At 43.3% G+C, this 15,091-nt stretch overlaps 1 protein-coding gene across 3 annotated transcripts; it reads left to right on the top strand.

Moving 5' to 3' along the window:
- Positions 1-598: 598 nt before the first annotated feature.
- Positions 599-14,574, top strand: Tmem219 (transmembrane protein 219). Of its 3 annotated transcripts, none has more exons than XM_076840302.2 (6): positions 599-678; positions 1,873-2,071; positions 2,162-2,351; positions 10,387-10,616; positions 12,197-12,366; positions 14,245-14,574. In XM_076840302.2, exons 2-5 carry the CDS (start codon positions 1,907-1,909, stop codon positions 12,332-12,334), a joined length of 723 nt encoding a protein of 240 aa, XP_076696417.1. In that variant the 5' UTR covers positions 599-678; positions 1,873-1,906; the 3' UTR covers positions 12,335-12,366; positions 14,245-14,574. The 3 variants fall into 3 exon arrangements, with proteins under 3 accessions (XP_076696417.1, XP_076696415.1, XP_076696416.1); XM_076840300.2 differs by lacking the exon at positions 599-678 and adding an exon at positions 762-849; XM_076840301.2 differs by lacking the exon at positions 599-678 and adding an exon at positions 820-902.
- Positions 14,575-15,091: the final 517 nt, after the last annotated feature.

Below are 15,091 nucleotides of genomic sequence, written 5' to 3'. Positions count from 1 at the left end.
GTTAGTTAAGATCGGTTAAATGCTCAGATTCCTTTTCAAACGGTATCTGTCCACTGGCTGTGTGCTCAGTGGGCACTGGGCACATGTTTTTTCCACGCTTTGCCTTTTAAGCTTTCCATGGAACCACTGTGACAAGCTGTCCATTCCCAAAGGGGCATGGACAGAGCCAGGACTTGAACTCAGAGTTCCTGGCTCCATGTGTCATGCTATTTCAAGTCAGAGACTCATCTCTAAAATGTGCTCAGAAGTGAAACGAGAAGGTCGCTACCGTGCAGCCTGGCGGCTCCAGGCTCCTAGGCACTTAGGAGTCACTAAAAGCCAGCGGCTATACTTAAGGTGCAGACATTAAGAATTTCGAAGGTGTCTAAGCAGCGGATCTCTAAGTCTCCCAGTCCGGAAGGACCGAGTCCTGAAGCGGGAGCCCCACCCCACCGGGCGGACCCCAAGTCCTTCCCCGGAACCTGGGCGCGGCTGGCCCGTGCTATTGGCGCGGGTGGAGGACGAACAACAGAAAAATGCCTGCGACGAGATTTGCGCGGAAACTCTCCAGGGTCTTTCGGGAGAGGGGCCTGGGCGTTCGGCAATGGCTCTACCAGTAGTTCCCTCGCCTCTCTGGCGTTTCCTCTTCTCCCGCGGAGTTGTCCCCGCCCCTTGGTCCCTCGGTTAAGTTTCCTTTTGGTACGCCCCCACCCTGAGTTAGGCGAGACGGGCCACTGCGCATGCGAGCCACTCTGCGGGGCGGGATGGGCGGGGGGTGGGGGGGAGAGGGAAGCGCGGAGCCGACCCCGCCCCTTCGCGGCTCCACGCGTGACGTCGCTGGGGGCGCTGGCCTCCGCCCGGCTCCGAGCGGTGAGAGCTAGCCGCGGGCCGACCCAACACCGCCAGATCCGGAAGGGATGCGGGTGTCGAGATTCTTCCTGAGGGGGCTTTGGGGAGGAGGGGAGGCCCAGGTGCCCCACCAGCCGCTGACCCCAAGGCTCTGCCCTTCCCCCTCCTGTTTTTCCCTTTCCAGAAATGCCTGGACGGGTGGCTGGGCAGGAGCTGAGCATTGGTGACACCTGCATTTTCGTGTCTCCCTCCTTCTTCCTCCACCCCATACATTTAACTCCTTCCAGATGTTCTTTCCCATCGGGCTGTCGCTTCTTGTGCTTCTTGTGCGGAACAGAGTACTTTACTTGGAAGCAGGAGACAGGAGACCAGTTGCAGACGCTGGCCCTACCACTTCTATGTTAAAGTCCTAGAGCTTCAGTTTCTTCCACAATATTCTAGCCTTGTCTCACCTGGTTTTTGAAGATCAGTATGGCAGAGAAAGGAAACAGACATCTGTTGAGTACCTGCGTGGCCAAGTAAAAGCAGATAACCTGTCTGCAACATTTAATCCTATGATTTGGTGTTCTTAAAACTCCAATTAAGTTCACAGAGGTTAAATGACTTGGTTTCACATAGCTAATGAGTAGTAGAGCTACCAGACCAAGTAGCTCCAAAGGTGGGACCTTCTAGTGAAATATTTGTAAAGGAGCTCTGGCTGGAGCTGTTCTTTCACCAAACACTATCCCAGAACAGTGGCTTCCCCTTTCTCTGGCTGAGAATTCTTCCTTTCATTCTCCTTTTTCCAGCATAGAATGCTCTGCTCTGCTTCTGCCTTGATTGTTTCAAAAGTGAAATGCAGCAAATATTTATTAAGTGATACAGAGAGATGAATTGTTGGAGTCAAGACCCTTGGATTCTTGTCTGGGTCCTGTCATTTTTTGGCTGTGTGGTTTTGGCCTAGTGCCTTGTCTTGTCTGAGCTTTAGCTTCCCTTTGCATAAAATGGGTGAGTGCCTCCTGACCAGTGGGCTCTTGTCTAGTTCTCCCTCATTGTCCTCCGCAGGCTCTCCGCAGAGGTCCATACCCCTCTGCTCCCCATGGGCAGCTGCCAGGCAGGGCACAACTTGCATCTCTTTCTGGTCCACCACCCACCTCTGGTTTGTGCCACTTTGATCCTGCTGCTTCTTGGCCTCTCAGGCCTGGGCCTTGGTGGCTACCTCCTTACCCACAGGACTGGCCTTCGCAGCCCTGACATCCCTCAGGTGAGTATCCTCCGGCTCACCCTTCCCCTGTAGACCTGCTCCTGCTGCTGATCTCATCTCACCTCTCTCCCACCCTCCTTTTGAACACAGGACTGGGTGTCCTTCTTGAGATCTTTTGGACAGATGACCCTGTGCCCCATGAATGGGACAGTCACAGGGAAGTGGCCAGGGTCTCACGTCGTGGGCTTACTGACCACCTTGAACTTCGGAGATGGTCCAGACAGGAACAAGACCCAGACATTCCAAGCAAAGATTCCGGGTAGTCAGATAGGATTGAAAGGTGAGATTGGGAAGGATTGGGGGCCCAGCACTGGAACACTGAGGGCCAGGCCCTGCCTCTGACCTCACCAACCTGGTGACCTTGGGAACTTATGTGCATCTTAGTCACTTCTACTAAAATAAGAACTCGATACTGGGGCCAGGGTTGTGGCTCAGTGGTAGAGCGCTTGTCTAGCATGTGTGAGGCACTAGGTTCGATCTCTGGCACCACATAAAAAATAATAATAATAATAAACAAATAAAATAAAGGTATTGTGTCCATCTACAACTAAAAACAAAAAATTAAAAAAAAAAAAAAAACTCAATACTTATAATGAACCTGCTGTCTACAGTACAGGGGATTAGGCCAAGGGGCCTTAACTACTGAGCCATATCCCCAGACCTTTTTCGAATTTTATTTAGAGACAGAGTCTCACTGAGTTGCTTAGGGCCTTGCTAAGTTGCTGAGGCTGGTCTTGAACTTTCAATCCTCCTGCCTCAGCCTCTCAAGCTGCTGAGATTACAGGCATGCACCACCACATCTGATTTACAGTGTGGTTTCTCTGTTTTGTCTTTCTATTTCCAGTTCTGCAGTTCTTTGACTCCATCTTTGGAATTGTGATAATATGGGCTAGGTGTGACTCAAATGTTTTTTTCTCATCTTATAATCTTCTCTTCTTAGAGGCACCATTTTCCCTCAGGGATATCAGAGACTATGTTCTGTTCAATTAAACTAGTATCTTAAGTGCCTATTGTATGCTTAGCATAGCTCTGTGTGCAGAACAATATTAGACACCATTATTTACCAAACAGCTTATAATCTTCAGGGAAAATGATGAGATGGATGGTCTAGTAGGTGCCATTAATTTCTGGGTGACATCTGATCTCAGTTTTCTTATCTAAAAAATGGGGAGATAAAGCCGGGTATGGTGGCACATGCCTATAATCCCAGCAACTCAGGAGGCTGAGGCAGGAGGATTGCAAGTTCCAGGCCAGTCTCATCAACTTAATGAGGCCCAAAACAACTTAGCAAGACTCTGTCTGAAAATAAAAACTAAAAGGTTGGGGATGTGGCTTAGTGGTTTAAGCACCCCTGGGTTCAATCCCTAGTACCAAAAAAAGAGAGAGACACAGAGGAGAGAAGGGTAAAATTTTCAGATTTCAATACTCTCATTCTTAAGATTCTCCTATGAGTCACATGTGTCTGTGTATGTTCAAGTGTACATGTATGTGAACAAAGAATAAGATCTGTTTTGTGCCTATCAGAATGGAGAGGAACAGCCCTGGAGGAGATTGGAGAGAGGTGATGGTGGGCAGAGGGAGCTGGCAGGGATAAAGTCCAGGAGAGTTGGTGGAGATGGGGGTTGGAAACAAATTGCTCAAAAGCCAGGGTTTTCTCCACTCCAGCTTTTATGTCTTTTGCAGCCATCCCCAAAGATATTGGTGAAGTTGCTTGTCCACATTCCCATTCCCAGCAGGGAGCCCCCTTCCTGAGGACCACTGGAGGGTTTTAGTGATGATGAATAGCACATTTATTTTTACCTGTGACATTGAAAATAGACCCATAGTGCTGCAGCTTCTGCAGGCCTTTCCTTCCCTGATCTCCATGAGCCTAGGGAGTCCTCTTCCTCTTTGTCATGTGTTTGGAGCTTTGGAAAACAAATAGAATAGGCTCATTAATGGATCCTTGGGATCTCACTGAATACATGTTGGGGGTAGGGAACGGGCTGAATAGAATTTGCAGATTAGAGGCTGGTAGGTGTGTTGGGGTGTGTGTGTGTGTGTGTGTGTGTGTGTGTGTGAATTATGTTAATTTCCATAATTTAAAAATAAGGAGGTTTCACAAAAGAATCCACATTTCCAGTTCTCTCCCCTCCCCTCCCCTCCCCTCCCCTCCCCTTCTCTCTCTCTCTCTCTCTCTCTCTCTCTCTCTCTCTCTCTCTCTCTCTCTCTCTCGTATTAGGAATTGAGCCCAGGGATGCTTTACCACTGAGCTACATCCCCAGCCCATTTCATTTTTTTATTTTGAGACAAGGCCTTGCTAAAATGCTGAGGCTGGCCTCAAACTTGTGATCCTTTACCTCAGCCTCCCAGGTAGCTGGGATTATAGGCGTGCGTGCACACCTGACAATTTCCAGCTTCTCTAACAAAACCCACAAAAGGCTACATGGTGGCCTTTTGCTGTTTTGTAATTGGCTGTTGAGGCTGGAAATACTAGTGACAGATTGAGGTGGGGTGAAGTGGTAGGTTGTTGAGGGGAGCGAGAAAAAAAAAAGAACAAGAAGAATAAGGAATGTATCAGATATTTACAGACTTGGGGCAGTTTTCCTATTCTGCCTTTTTTTCTGTATGTACTGGGGATTGAACACCAGGGTACTTTACCATTGAGCTGCATCTTCAGCCCTTTTTATTTCATATTTTGAGACAGGGTCTCACTAAGTGAAACCACGCTAGCCTCAAACTTGGGAATCTTCTGCGTCAGCTCCCCCAAGTCGCTGATATTATAAGTGTGTGCCACCAAGCCTGGCAATTCTTTCTACTTAAAAAAAAAAAAAAATAACTGCATTATTTATTTATTTATTTTTTAGTTGTAGTTGGACACAATACCTTTATTTCACTTATTTCTTTTTATGTGGTGCTGAGGATCGAACCCAGGGTCTCGCACGTGCGAGGTGAGTGCTCTACCCCTGAGCCACAACCTCAGCCCTTAACTGCATTATTGAGATTTGATTCACATACCATAATTCACCTACTTAAAGTATACATTTAAATGACTTTGAATATATTCACACTAGTGTGTGATTATCACAATTCATTTTAGAACATTTTCATCAACCAGAGACTGTTCACCCATTAACAGTCATTCTCCTTCTTTCCCCCCACCCCAATCGCCCAGCCCTGAGCAACCACTAATCTACTTTCTGTCTCTGTAGATTTGCCTATTCTGGACACTTAATATGATATGTGGTCTTTTGTGAATGGATTCTTTCACTTAGAATAAAGTTTTTAAAGTTCAGCCATTTTATAGCACGTATCAGTATTTCATTTCTTTTTATGCTGAACAACATTGAATGAATATACCACATTTTCATTTATGTGTTCATCATTTATGTGTTCAACATTTGGGTTGTTTGTAGGTTTGGGTTAATATAAATAATGTTGCTATGAACACTGTAGGTTTTGTGTGGACATGTTCTCATTTCTCTTGAAATAAACATGAGTTGGGTGTGGTGGTGCATGCCTCTAATCCCAGAGACTTGGGAGACTAAAGTAGTAGGATTGCAGGTTTGAAGCCAGCCTCAGCAACTTATTGAGACTCTGTTTCACAAAGAATTGGGGATGTAGTTTAGTAGTAAAGCACCCTTGGCTTCAATCCCTAGTATTTACCTGCGTGTGTGTGTGTGTGTGTGTGTGTGTGTACTTACAAGTAGAACATAAGATAATGCTATAGTTAATCTTTTGAGGAACTTCCCAACTGTTTTCCACACAGCTATAGCATTTTATATTTCCACCAGTATGAGATTTCCATTTTCTCTACAACCTCACCAATACTTAGTTATTATATGTCTTTCTTATTATAGTTGTCCTAACCAGTGTGATTCTGATTTGCATTTTCCTGATGGTTAACAAGATTGATAATGATATTTCATATGCTTTTGGCCATTTATATGTATCATTTGAAGAAATATATATTCAGAGTCTTTAACTGTATTTTAAATTGGGCGATTTGTCTTAATTATTGAGGTATGAGAATTCTTTGTGTTTTCAGTGCCACTGCACCTAGCTCCCTGTATTTTCTTCTATAGTTTTAATTTTTGCGTTTAGGTCTATGATCCATCTTTAGTTCATTTATGTATGAGGCTCAACTTCATTCTCTTTTGCATGTGTCTATCTTTAATTGTATAACATAATTTCTTGGAAAGATTGTTCTTTTCCCCCACTGAATGGTCTTGGCACCATACTGAAAAATCAGTTAGCCCACTGTGGTGGTGCAGGCCTATAATCCCAGCAATTTGGGGAGCTGACGCAGGAGGATTCCAAGTTCAAGGCCAGCCTCAGCAAATTGGCAAGACCCTGTCTCAAAAAAAATAAATAAATAAATAAAAGGACTTGGGAACTAGCTTATTGGTAAAGTGCCCCTGGGTCCAATCCCCAGAACCAAGAAAAAGAAAAAAAACTGACCAATTGACTATGGATACATTGTTTATTTTGAGATTCTGTTGTATTACACTGATCTATATGTCTGTCCTTATGCTAGTGCCACACTGTTTTGATTTCTGTAGCTTCATAGTAAGATTTGAAGTCAGGAAACGTGAATCCTTCAACTCAGTTCTTCTTTTTCAAGATTGTCTTGGCTATTCCAGATCCCCTGAGTTTTCACATGAATTTTAGGAATAGCTTGTTAATTTCTGTTTCTGCAAAAAGCCCTATTCTTTTTTTTAATACCTTTATTTTATTTATTTATTTTTATGTGGTGCTGCAGATTGAACCTAGGGCCTTACACATACTAGGCAAATGCTCTACCACTGAGCTACAAACCTAGCCCTGCCCTATTCTTTTAATAATGGTTAGAAACAAAGATTTTTATGGGGGTAGGAGGAATCATCTGTGATTGTATCATCTATGTAACAATTATTGAGCACTTACTAATATCAAACATGGGAAATACAGAGATCTGGAATACATGGGTCCTCCCCTAAAGTTGCTTACAGTCTTGCAAGGATAAAGATTCGAATAGAAATAAATACCTTTCAGTATGTGAGGTAGAACATAAGGTACAGGGGGAGTACTGAGGAGCCCATGGAGCAGGGATAGCAAAAAAGGACTTTCCCAAAGATACAGTGCCTAGGCTCAAGCCTGAGGAATGCTTAGTCACATACAGTTCAGCCAGAGGAAACGGCAAACATAAGGACAGCATGACATGTTTAGGAACTTCCAGAGGTTCAGTTTGGCTGGTATATGCAGGAGAAGGAATGTTGAATGAGTAGTGGGAGATGGGTCTGAAGACGGAGGCAAGATCCCGAGGAGGATCTTGTGTGCAACCCTAGGTAATGGGGCTTTATCCAGCACATTGGGCATACTTAAAGATTTTGACCAGGAAAGCAGTAGAACTTTATTGTTCTTTTTTTAAAAAAAGATCACACTCTGTTAGCTGACAGAAAGACCAGTTAGGAAGTGACTGCAATAAAGCAGTGGTGAGAAAAGCTGAGCCAAGCCAGAGTGTGAGTTGAGAGAGACATTAGAAATCTGGGATTGGTAAGACTTGGTGACTGATTCCATCGGGTGATGTAAAGAAAGGGGAAAAGTTTTTTACCAAATTTTATACATACATTTTCCGTGGTAATTATGGTGTCTATACTGATTTGTGTTTGTCTTTTTTCACTTACATGTAAATGGTTTTTCATAATACTACATGATCTTCAACATTGTGATAATGACTAAAAATTGATCCATTAAGTGATCAGGCCCTTATTTGTTAATGCTTTCCTTAGTAAACATCTCTATTGTTTCCTAATTCTTGATAAAATCACAATAAATATTTTGATATCCTTTCCTTAGTATTTCCATAAGAAGAATTACATAGTCAAAGAATATGTCTCCCTTGCTTTTTTTTTTTTTTTTTTTTTTGGTAGTGGGGATTGAACTCAGGGGCACATAAACTCTGAGGCAGCCCTTTTTTATATTTTATTTAAAGAAAGGATCTCTCTAAGTTGCTTTAGGGCCTCACTTAAGTTGCTGAGCCTGCCTTTGAATTTGTGCTCCTCCTGTCTCAGCCCTGCAAGCTGTTGAGATTACAGGTGGATGAGGTGCTGCCTTTTTGGAGGGCAAGGGTGGTATAGGGATTGAACCCAGGGACACTAGACCATTGAGCCACATCCCCAGCCCTATCTTGTATTTTATTTAGAGACAGAGTCTCACTGAGTTGCTTAGCGCCTCACTTGTGCTGAGGCTGGTTTTGAACTCATGATCGTCCTTCCTCAGCCTCCTGAGCCAGATGTGCTGGCTTTTAAAATTTTTTTTTTTTTAATTTTTTTAGATGAACACAATGTCTTTATTTATTTATTTGCTTTTATGTGGTGCTGAGGATCAAACCCAGTGCCTCGTACATTCAAGCCAAATACACTATCACTGAGCTACAACCCCAGCCCCATGCTGGCTTTTTAAAAACTCATTTTATTGTGGGATGAGAACATACAGAAGTACAGAAAACAAATATAAAAGTGGTCCACACTTGATGGGCATATTCTGAGCCCACTTAAATTGCCATAGACACAGATAAATAATAATGTGGACAATGTCTACCTCCTCACATCTTCAAAAATTCCTGTATTCATCTTTTTAATTTTTACTAATTTAATAGGCAAAGGAATTACCTGATTTTTAAAATTTATTTTCTCCTAATTGCTAGTGAGGTTGAGTTTCTTCTAATGGGTTTATTGGACATTTTCAGGTCATTGGTGGATTACCTGTTCGGATTCTTTGCTTATTTTTCTTTTTCTTTTCTTTTTTTTTTTTTTTTCCCGAGAGAGAATTTTAACATTTATTTTTCAGTTTTCAGCGGACACAACATCTTTGTATGTGGTGCTGAGGATCCAACCCTGACCGCATGCATGCCCGGCAAGCGTGCTACCGCTTGAGCCACATCCCCAGCCCTTCTTTTTTTTTTTTTCCTGTGTCATATTTTCTGTTTCATTTTTTAAAAAATACTTATTTTTTAGTTTTAGGTGGACACAATACCTTTATTTTACATTTATGTGGTGCTAAGGATCAACCCAGTGCCTCTTGCATGCTAGGCGAGCACTCTACCAGTGAGCCACAACCCCAGCCCGCCTCCCATTTCATTTTTTGAGGAACTGCCGTACATTTTTCCACAGTGGCTATACCATTTTACATCCCCCTCATTTTTCTTTTGTCTTTTTCTTCTTGATTTGTACATCTTTATTCTATTAGATTATAAACTTTTCTGTTAATTAAGTGCATTATAGGTGTTTTCAGGAAATCTGTTAACTTGATTTTTTTGTTTTTGATTTATCTTTTGTTGTATGGAAGTCCTTAACCCTTATGAAGATGGGTATATTGTTCTTGTCCTTTACTAAGGATTTTAGATTTTCTGTCCTTTGTAGGAAGGTCTTCCTTAAAATTAGGAAATAGTCTGTATTTTCTTTTAATAATTGCTTAAAATTTACTTTTAGTTTTGTATAATTATTTAATATATCTGTATTTACTTTATAGTACGAGATAACAATCTAAATTTATGTTCTTTTCAACATGGACATTTTCCCCAAACCATTTACTTAATAGGCTATCCTTTCCCCACTAATTTAAAATAGAGTAGGGGCTGGGGCTGGGGCTGAGTGGCAGAGTGCTTGCCTAGCATGCGTGAGGTACTAGGTTCGATCCTCAGCACCACATACGAATAAACAAATAAAATAAAGGCATTCTGTCCATCTACAACTGCAAAAAAAAAAAAAAAAGATTAAATAAAATAGAGTATAAACTTTTTTTTAATCTTTATTTATTTATTGTTATGTGGTGCTGAGTATCAAATCCAGGGCCTCACACGTTCCCAGTCCTTTTTAAAAAATTTTTTTATTTTGAGACAGGGTCTCGCTAAGGCCAGCCTCAGACTTGTGATCCTCCTGTCTCAGTCTCCAGAGTCACTGGGATTACAAGCATGAGCCACTGTGCCCAGCGGGTGTGAATCTTTTAATGAATTTTGGCACCTAGTGGGAGTTGCTCTCTTAAAAAGGACAGGTTAATTTATACACAATGACATGGGCAGTGTGGGTCTGCCTGTCTCACTATGATCTTGTGAGGTAGTAGTATGATGGTTGAGTTGATTTTAAACTAATTTCAGCTAATTTGTGTTTATATTGATAGGCAGCCTTTTTCATTTCTCAAAGATATAAATGGCATTGTGTACAGAGTACTTAATTGAATGAGATTAATGCCCAAACTCCTGGTCTTGTAGGAAGCTTTAGGAACAAACAGAAATCTGAAGATAGCTCCTGCCCTCTGCTTCTTTTTCCCCATCTGCTCTCCTGTGCCTCTCCCAGGATCTTCTGCGGGAGAGCTGATCCTCATCACAGCCAGAGTGACCACAGAGAGGACTCCAGGAACCTGTCTATATTTTAACACTGTTCCAGGAATCCTGCCCTCCAGCCAGCCACCTATATCCTGCTCAGAAGAGGGAGCAGGAAATTCCACCCTGAGTCCTAAGATGGGTGAGGAGTGTGTCAGAGTCTGGAGCCACGAGGGCCTTGTGCTCACCAAGCTGCTCACCTCAGTAAGTGCCTCAGGTCCGTCCTCAGGATTTTGTAGAATGGTGGGTTGCTGTGTCTTCGAGGTTCCAGAAGGCAATTTTACCTAATAGAAAAAGTAGAGGCTTTATAACCCTGCCTTAGAGGCTGTGTGACTTAGGTAAGTATCTGGACCTCTCTGAGTCTGAGCTTCCCATCTGTAAAACAAAACCATATACTATATCTTCATTCTATCAAACAAGGATTGAATGAGAATGACAGCAAAGTGCTCAGCACAGTGCCCCATACATAATAGAGATTTGATAAAGGACAACTATTTACTGTTATCTTTAATAAGATAAAACATGTTCTCTATTTCAGAGGAATTCAGAAGCTGTAATAAGAGGCAGAAGGGGCTAATTGCTATCATTGAAATGTGAGAAGAGTGTTATTCAAATACCAAGTATAGAGCAATTTAACTTGAACATTTATGAAGAGCACTTCCCAGGGAAGGTGGCACTTACGAAAGACAATTGTGTATAGTTGTTTATAATATACAAAGTTTATAATGTACAGAATGCTTTCAGGTTCATTATCTCATTTGATCTTAAAACAGCCTTTTGAGGTAGGTATCATTATCCCATTTTACAGAGGAGGAAACAGGTTTAAAGAGAGGGAGTGAATTGCCTAAGGCCACATAACTAGTTAAATAGCAGAGCCAGGATTGCAATCCATGTGTTTTGTTCCATCAGGACCTTTAAAGAATGAAGGTTTGGCTGGGGGCTCTGTAATCACAACCACTCAGGAGGCTGAGGCAAGAGGATCACAACTTCAAGGCCAGCCTCAGCAATTTAGCAAGCCCTTGTCTCAAAATAAAAAAAATAAAAAGGGCTGGGGATGTAGTTCAGTGGTAAAGCAACCCTGAGTTCAATCTCCAAGACCAAAAAAAAAAAAGAAGAATGAAGGTTTGGACAGAGAATACAGTACAGTTCCAGAGAGGGAAGATACAGGAGCACAGTGTTCCCAGGGATCAAAAAGTGGTCCGTTTTCTGAGGGGCTCCAAAATGAGGGGCTTAGGTGTCTTAGAAGAGGCAGGAGAGACCACAGTGGCTGATGGGGCTGTGAAAGCCAGGCTGGGATGCTACATCTAGCATTATAAGGGCCAGTAAAGGCTCTGAAGGAGAGAGAAGCCCACACTAGTGCTGGGTAGAAGAGACTGGCTGAGAGATGGAGGGAGACAGTTTAGATGGCTACAGTACCCTCTGCTGTCACATTTAGAGACCCTGGGCGGAGCAGAACCTGGCACTGCTTGCAGTCTTTCAAATGTAGATAATTGTGAATTTTCCTATCTCCAGGAATCATTTTGAGAGTTAAGGTTGGTGGCTGGGCAAGAAATTTTGTTTGTAAACCATCCAAGACAAATGTTAACTTGCATCACAGTAATGTCTTCCCTCTAACCGCTCCCTCCCTGGGTGCTGAGAGGCCTCCCCCTCATGGGGGCTTCTCTCCACAGCTCTTGGGCTGGGAGAGAAGATGTCTCTCTCCCAGACAAGATGTCTTCCAAAGGGACAAGTCCCCACTGTCCCCTGTCCATCATTTCTCCTTCCCATTTTGCTCCCTCCCCTAGGAAGAGCTGGCTCTGTGTGGCTCCAGGCTGCTGGTCTTGGGCTTCTTCCTGCTTCTCCTCTGTGGCCTTCTCTGCTGTGTCACTGCTGTGTGCTTCCACCCGCGCCGGGAGTCCCACTGGTCTAGAACCCGGCTCTGAGGGCACTGGCCTAGTTCCTGCCTTGTTCTCAGGTGAGGTTCTTTACTCTAGTCCTGTGGGAATATGAGAGGGGTGGGGGTGGCAACTGTAACTGGGGTAGAACAGATCCTTGGAATCTCTCCATAAACATTGCTCTGTGTGAGTCCTCAAGAAGCTCCATCTATCCTCATAGGGAATGGGAATCATTTATACCATAAGCATGCAACATTTTTCTTATTATTTTTCTTTTTTTTTTTTAAATTACAAAATAGTTAACATTCCTGTAGAAAAGTCCAAAAACCTCAAAAGTACAGCGTGGCAAACTATTATAAAGTAGTTACTCTTAAAATACCTGTATCCTAGAAGCCCTTATCCTCTGGTCCCTGCCTTCCTGGTAATGACGTTCTTCTCCCTAGAAGGAAGTACTATTTTGCTTTATAGCTGATTACCAAATATGCATTCCAACTATGCATGAGATTTGGTTTTATTTATTTTTGAAGATGGAATCATACATATTATTTCGTGACTGATTTCTTTCAAGTGACATTCTGATTTTAAGATTTACCCATGGCTGTAGTTCATATCCATGATTTTTGGCAAGAATGGTGAGTTAAGAGGGTTCATCTTTTATGATTCCTCCTGGATATGCATAATGTTTGCCTTGCTTTTGTCCTGAAATTCTTTTTTTTGGTGGGGGGCACTACTGAGGATTGAACTCAGTGGCATTCAACCACTGAGCCACATCCCCAGCCCTATTTTGTATTTTATTTAGAGACAGTATCTCACTGAGCTACTTAGCACCTCGCTTTTGCTGAGCCTGGCTTTGAGAGGTCCTCCTGCCTCAGCCTCCCAACCTGCTGGGATTATAGGTGTGCTCTACTGTTCCTGGCTTGTCCTAAAATTTTTTTAAAAATATTTATTTATTTATTAATATGTGATGCTGAGGATCGAACCCAGTGCCTCATACATGTAAGGCAAGTCTCTACCACTGAGCTACAGCCCCAGCTCCAGTCCTAAATTTTTTTTTTTTTTTAAAGAGAGAGTGAGAGAGGAGGGGGAGAGAGAGAGAGAGAGAGAGAGAGAGAGAGAGAGAGAGAATTTTTTTAATATTTATTTTTTAGTTCTCAGCGGACACAACATCTTTGTTGGTATGTGGTGCTGAGAATCGAACCTGGGCCGCACGCATGCCAGACGAGCGCTCTACCACTTGAGCCACATCCCCAGCCCCCGTCCTAAAATTTTAATACAAGTTTAATACAAGTTTTGTAAATTTGATTAGAACATCTGAAAAGAATCTAATTAATGATGCCCATTTACTAGGAACACACTGTGTGCCTGAGCATTTTACATTCGCTCTTCCATTTACTCATCATTGCATTTATAAAAGGTTGATTCTATTAACAAGATATTTGGAGGGAATTAGATTTACAAAGATAGCAGAGGGTGGAGGACATATCTGCTAACTAGTTCTCATGTCAACTCATCAAAGGAAAAAAATATTTCTGCAAGAAATCTTCACCCTGTCAGGTCAGTCTCTTAACTTGAGTGCCATATGTTATGCATTCAGCTCTTAAATTTTTCTCAGCTCTAGCTGCTGCTGTGCCCTAGGAAATGACTGTAGGAGGAGTGGAAACAGCCCAGCCAGAGGAACTGGAAGTTCAAGATCAATTTTGCAAATTTTGCTTGGGGCCAACCCTCACTGCCCCAGACACCTACCTGGGACAGGAAATGATGGAGCCTTCTCAGGCTTGGACTGGGAAAGAAGAGCTTTCTGGCCTGTGGCAGATGCTAGGGTCCTGAGGCTGCCCCAGTGGGATTGAGTCTATACCCGTCTGTCTCTAATTGTCACTCTGTCTGCTCCTTCATCAGTCTGTACTCACCCCACCTAAGGAGTCTCTGACCTGTCCTGTTTTGTTTTCCTTTCTCTACAGGTGTGAATCAACTTCTTGGGCCTTGATTCTGAGTCAGAAGAGACCTTACAAAAAGTGAAGAGCTAGAATTTGGGAGAAAATAAAAGGCTTTTTTTTTTTTTTTTTCTGCCCAGTGTGGCCTAAAGTGTTTATTGGGCATTGGAATTGAGGTAGGAATTTTAGAGTAAACAGGCATGGGAGGTTTGGAGGGACTTTTCCCTGTTGACTCTTGAGTTTGGGATACAGGTTCGCATAGAACATATACACAACTCTTTCCAGGTTGTGACTTGGCTTTGGAAAACATCTGATTTTGATCCTAGCTCTGCCATTTTATGCCTTTCTTCCATGAAATAAAATTGATAATTACAGCTGGTTTTTGGAGGGTCAGATAGTGGAAATGCCATCACATAAACGCACTGCGACTTTGAGTAAGTCATGCAATCCTGCAGTGCCTTAGTTTCCTTAAGAAATTCGATCAATAGAATTTACCCAATATTCATATGCAAAGATTCCTCACCCTTGGGGACCCATGTCCAGGCTGGATGCTTACTAACCTCTGGACGGTCCACTTTCCCGCCTTTTCCGCTCCCAGCAGCAGCTTTCCCTTACCCCTCCCAGCTTCTACGCTGCACGCAGGCGCAAATCACGGCCTCTTTCCTTCCACCCGCGCCCCCTCAAAGCTTCCCCTAGCAACAGGCTCAGGCACAGAGCTAAGGCGGGGCAAACGCATGCGCCTCAGCCTTCTCCACCACCAGTCGTCGGACCGCGCGCTGGGCTCCTCCCCCTGCAAGTCTACCCTTGCTACCCGCCTCCTCCCACCCAGGGTCCGCGTGGCGGGGCGCGCGCGCATTCTGGCTGGGTGGCTGCC

The sequence above is a fragment of the Callospermophilus lateralis genome, chromosome 19 (assembly GCF_048772815.1).
Source record: "Callospermophilus lateralis isolate mCalLat2 chromosome 19, mCalLat2.hap1, whole genome shotgun sequence".
Taxonomy (NCBI): Eukaryota; Metazoa; Chordata; class Mammalia; order Rodentia; family Sciuridae; genus Callospermophilus; species Callospermophilus lateralis.
The sequence above is the reverse complement of the archived record's forward strand: the minus strand, read 5'-3'. Positions and strand labels throughout refer to the sequence as shown.

What these genes read in the sequence shown, in the direction of transcription:
- Tmem219 (XM_076840302.2), top strand. Translation starts at nt 1,907, where the DNA reads ATGGGCAGCTGCCAGGCAGGGCACAACTTGCATCTCTTTCTGGTCCAC. An exon ending in GCAGCCCTGACATCCCTCAG is followed by an intron (nt 2,072 to 2,161) that starts GTGAGTATCCTC and finishes TTTTGAACACAG; the next exon opens with GACTGGGTGTCCTTCTTGAG. An exon ending in TAGTCAGATAGGATTGAAAG is followed by an intron (nt 2,352 to 10,386) that starts GTGAGATTGGGA and finishes TGCCTCTCCCAG; the next exon opens with GATCTTCTGCGGGAGAGCTG.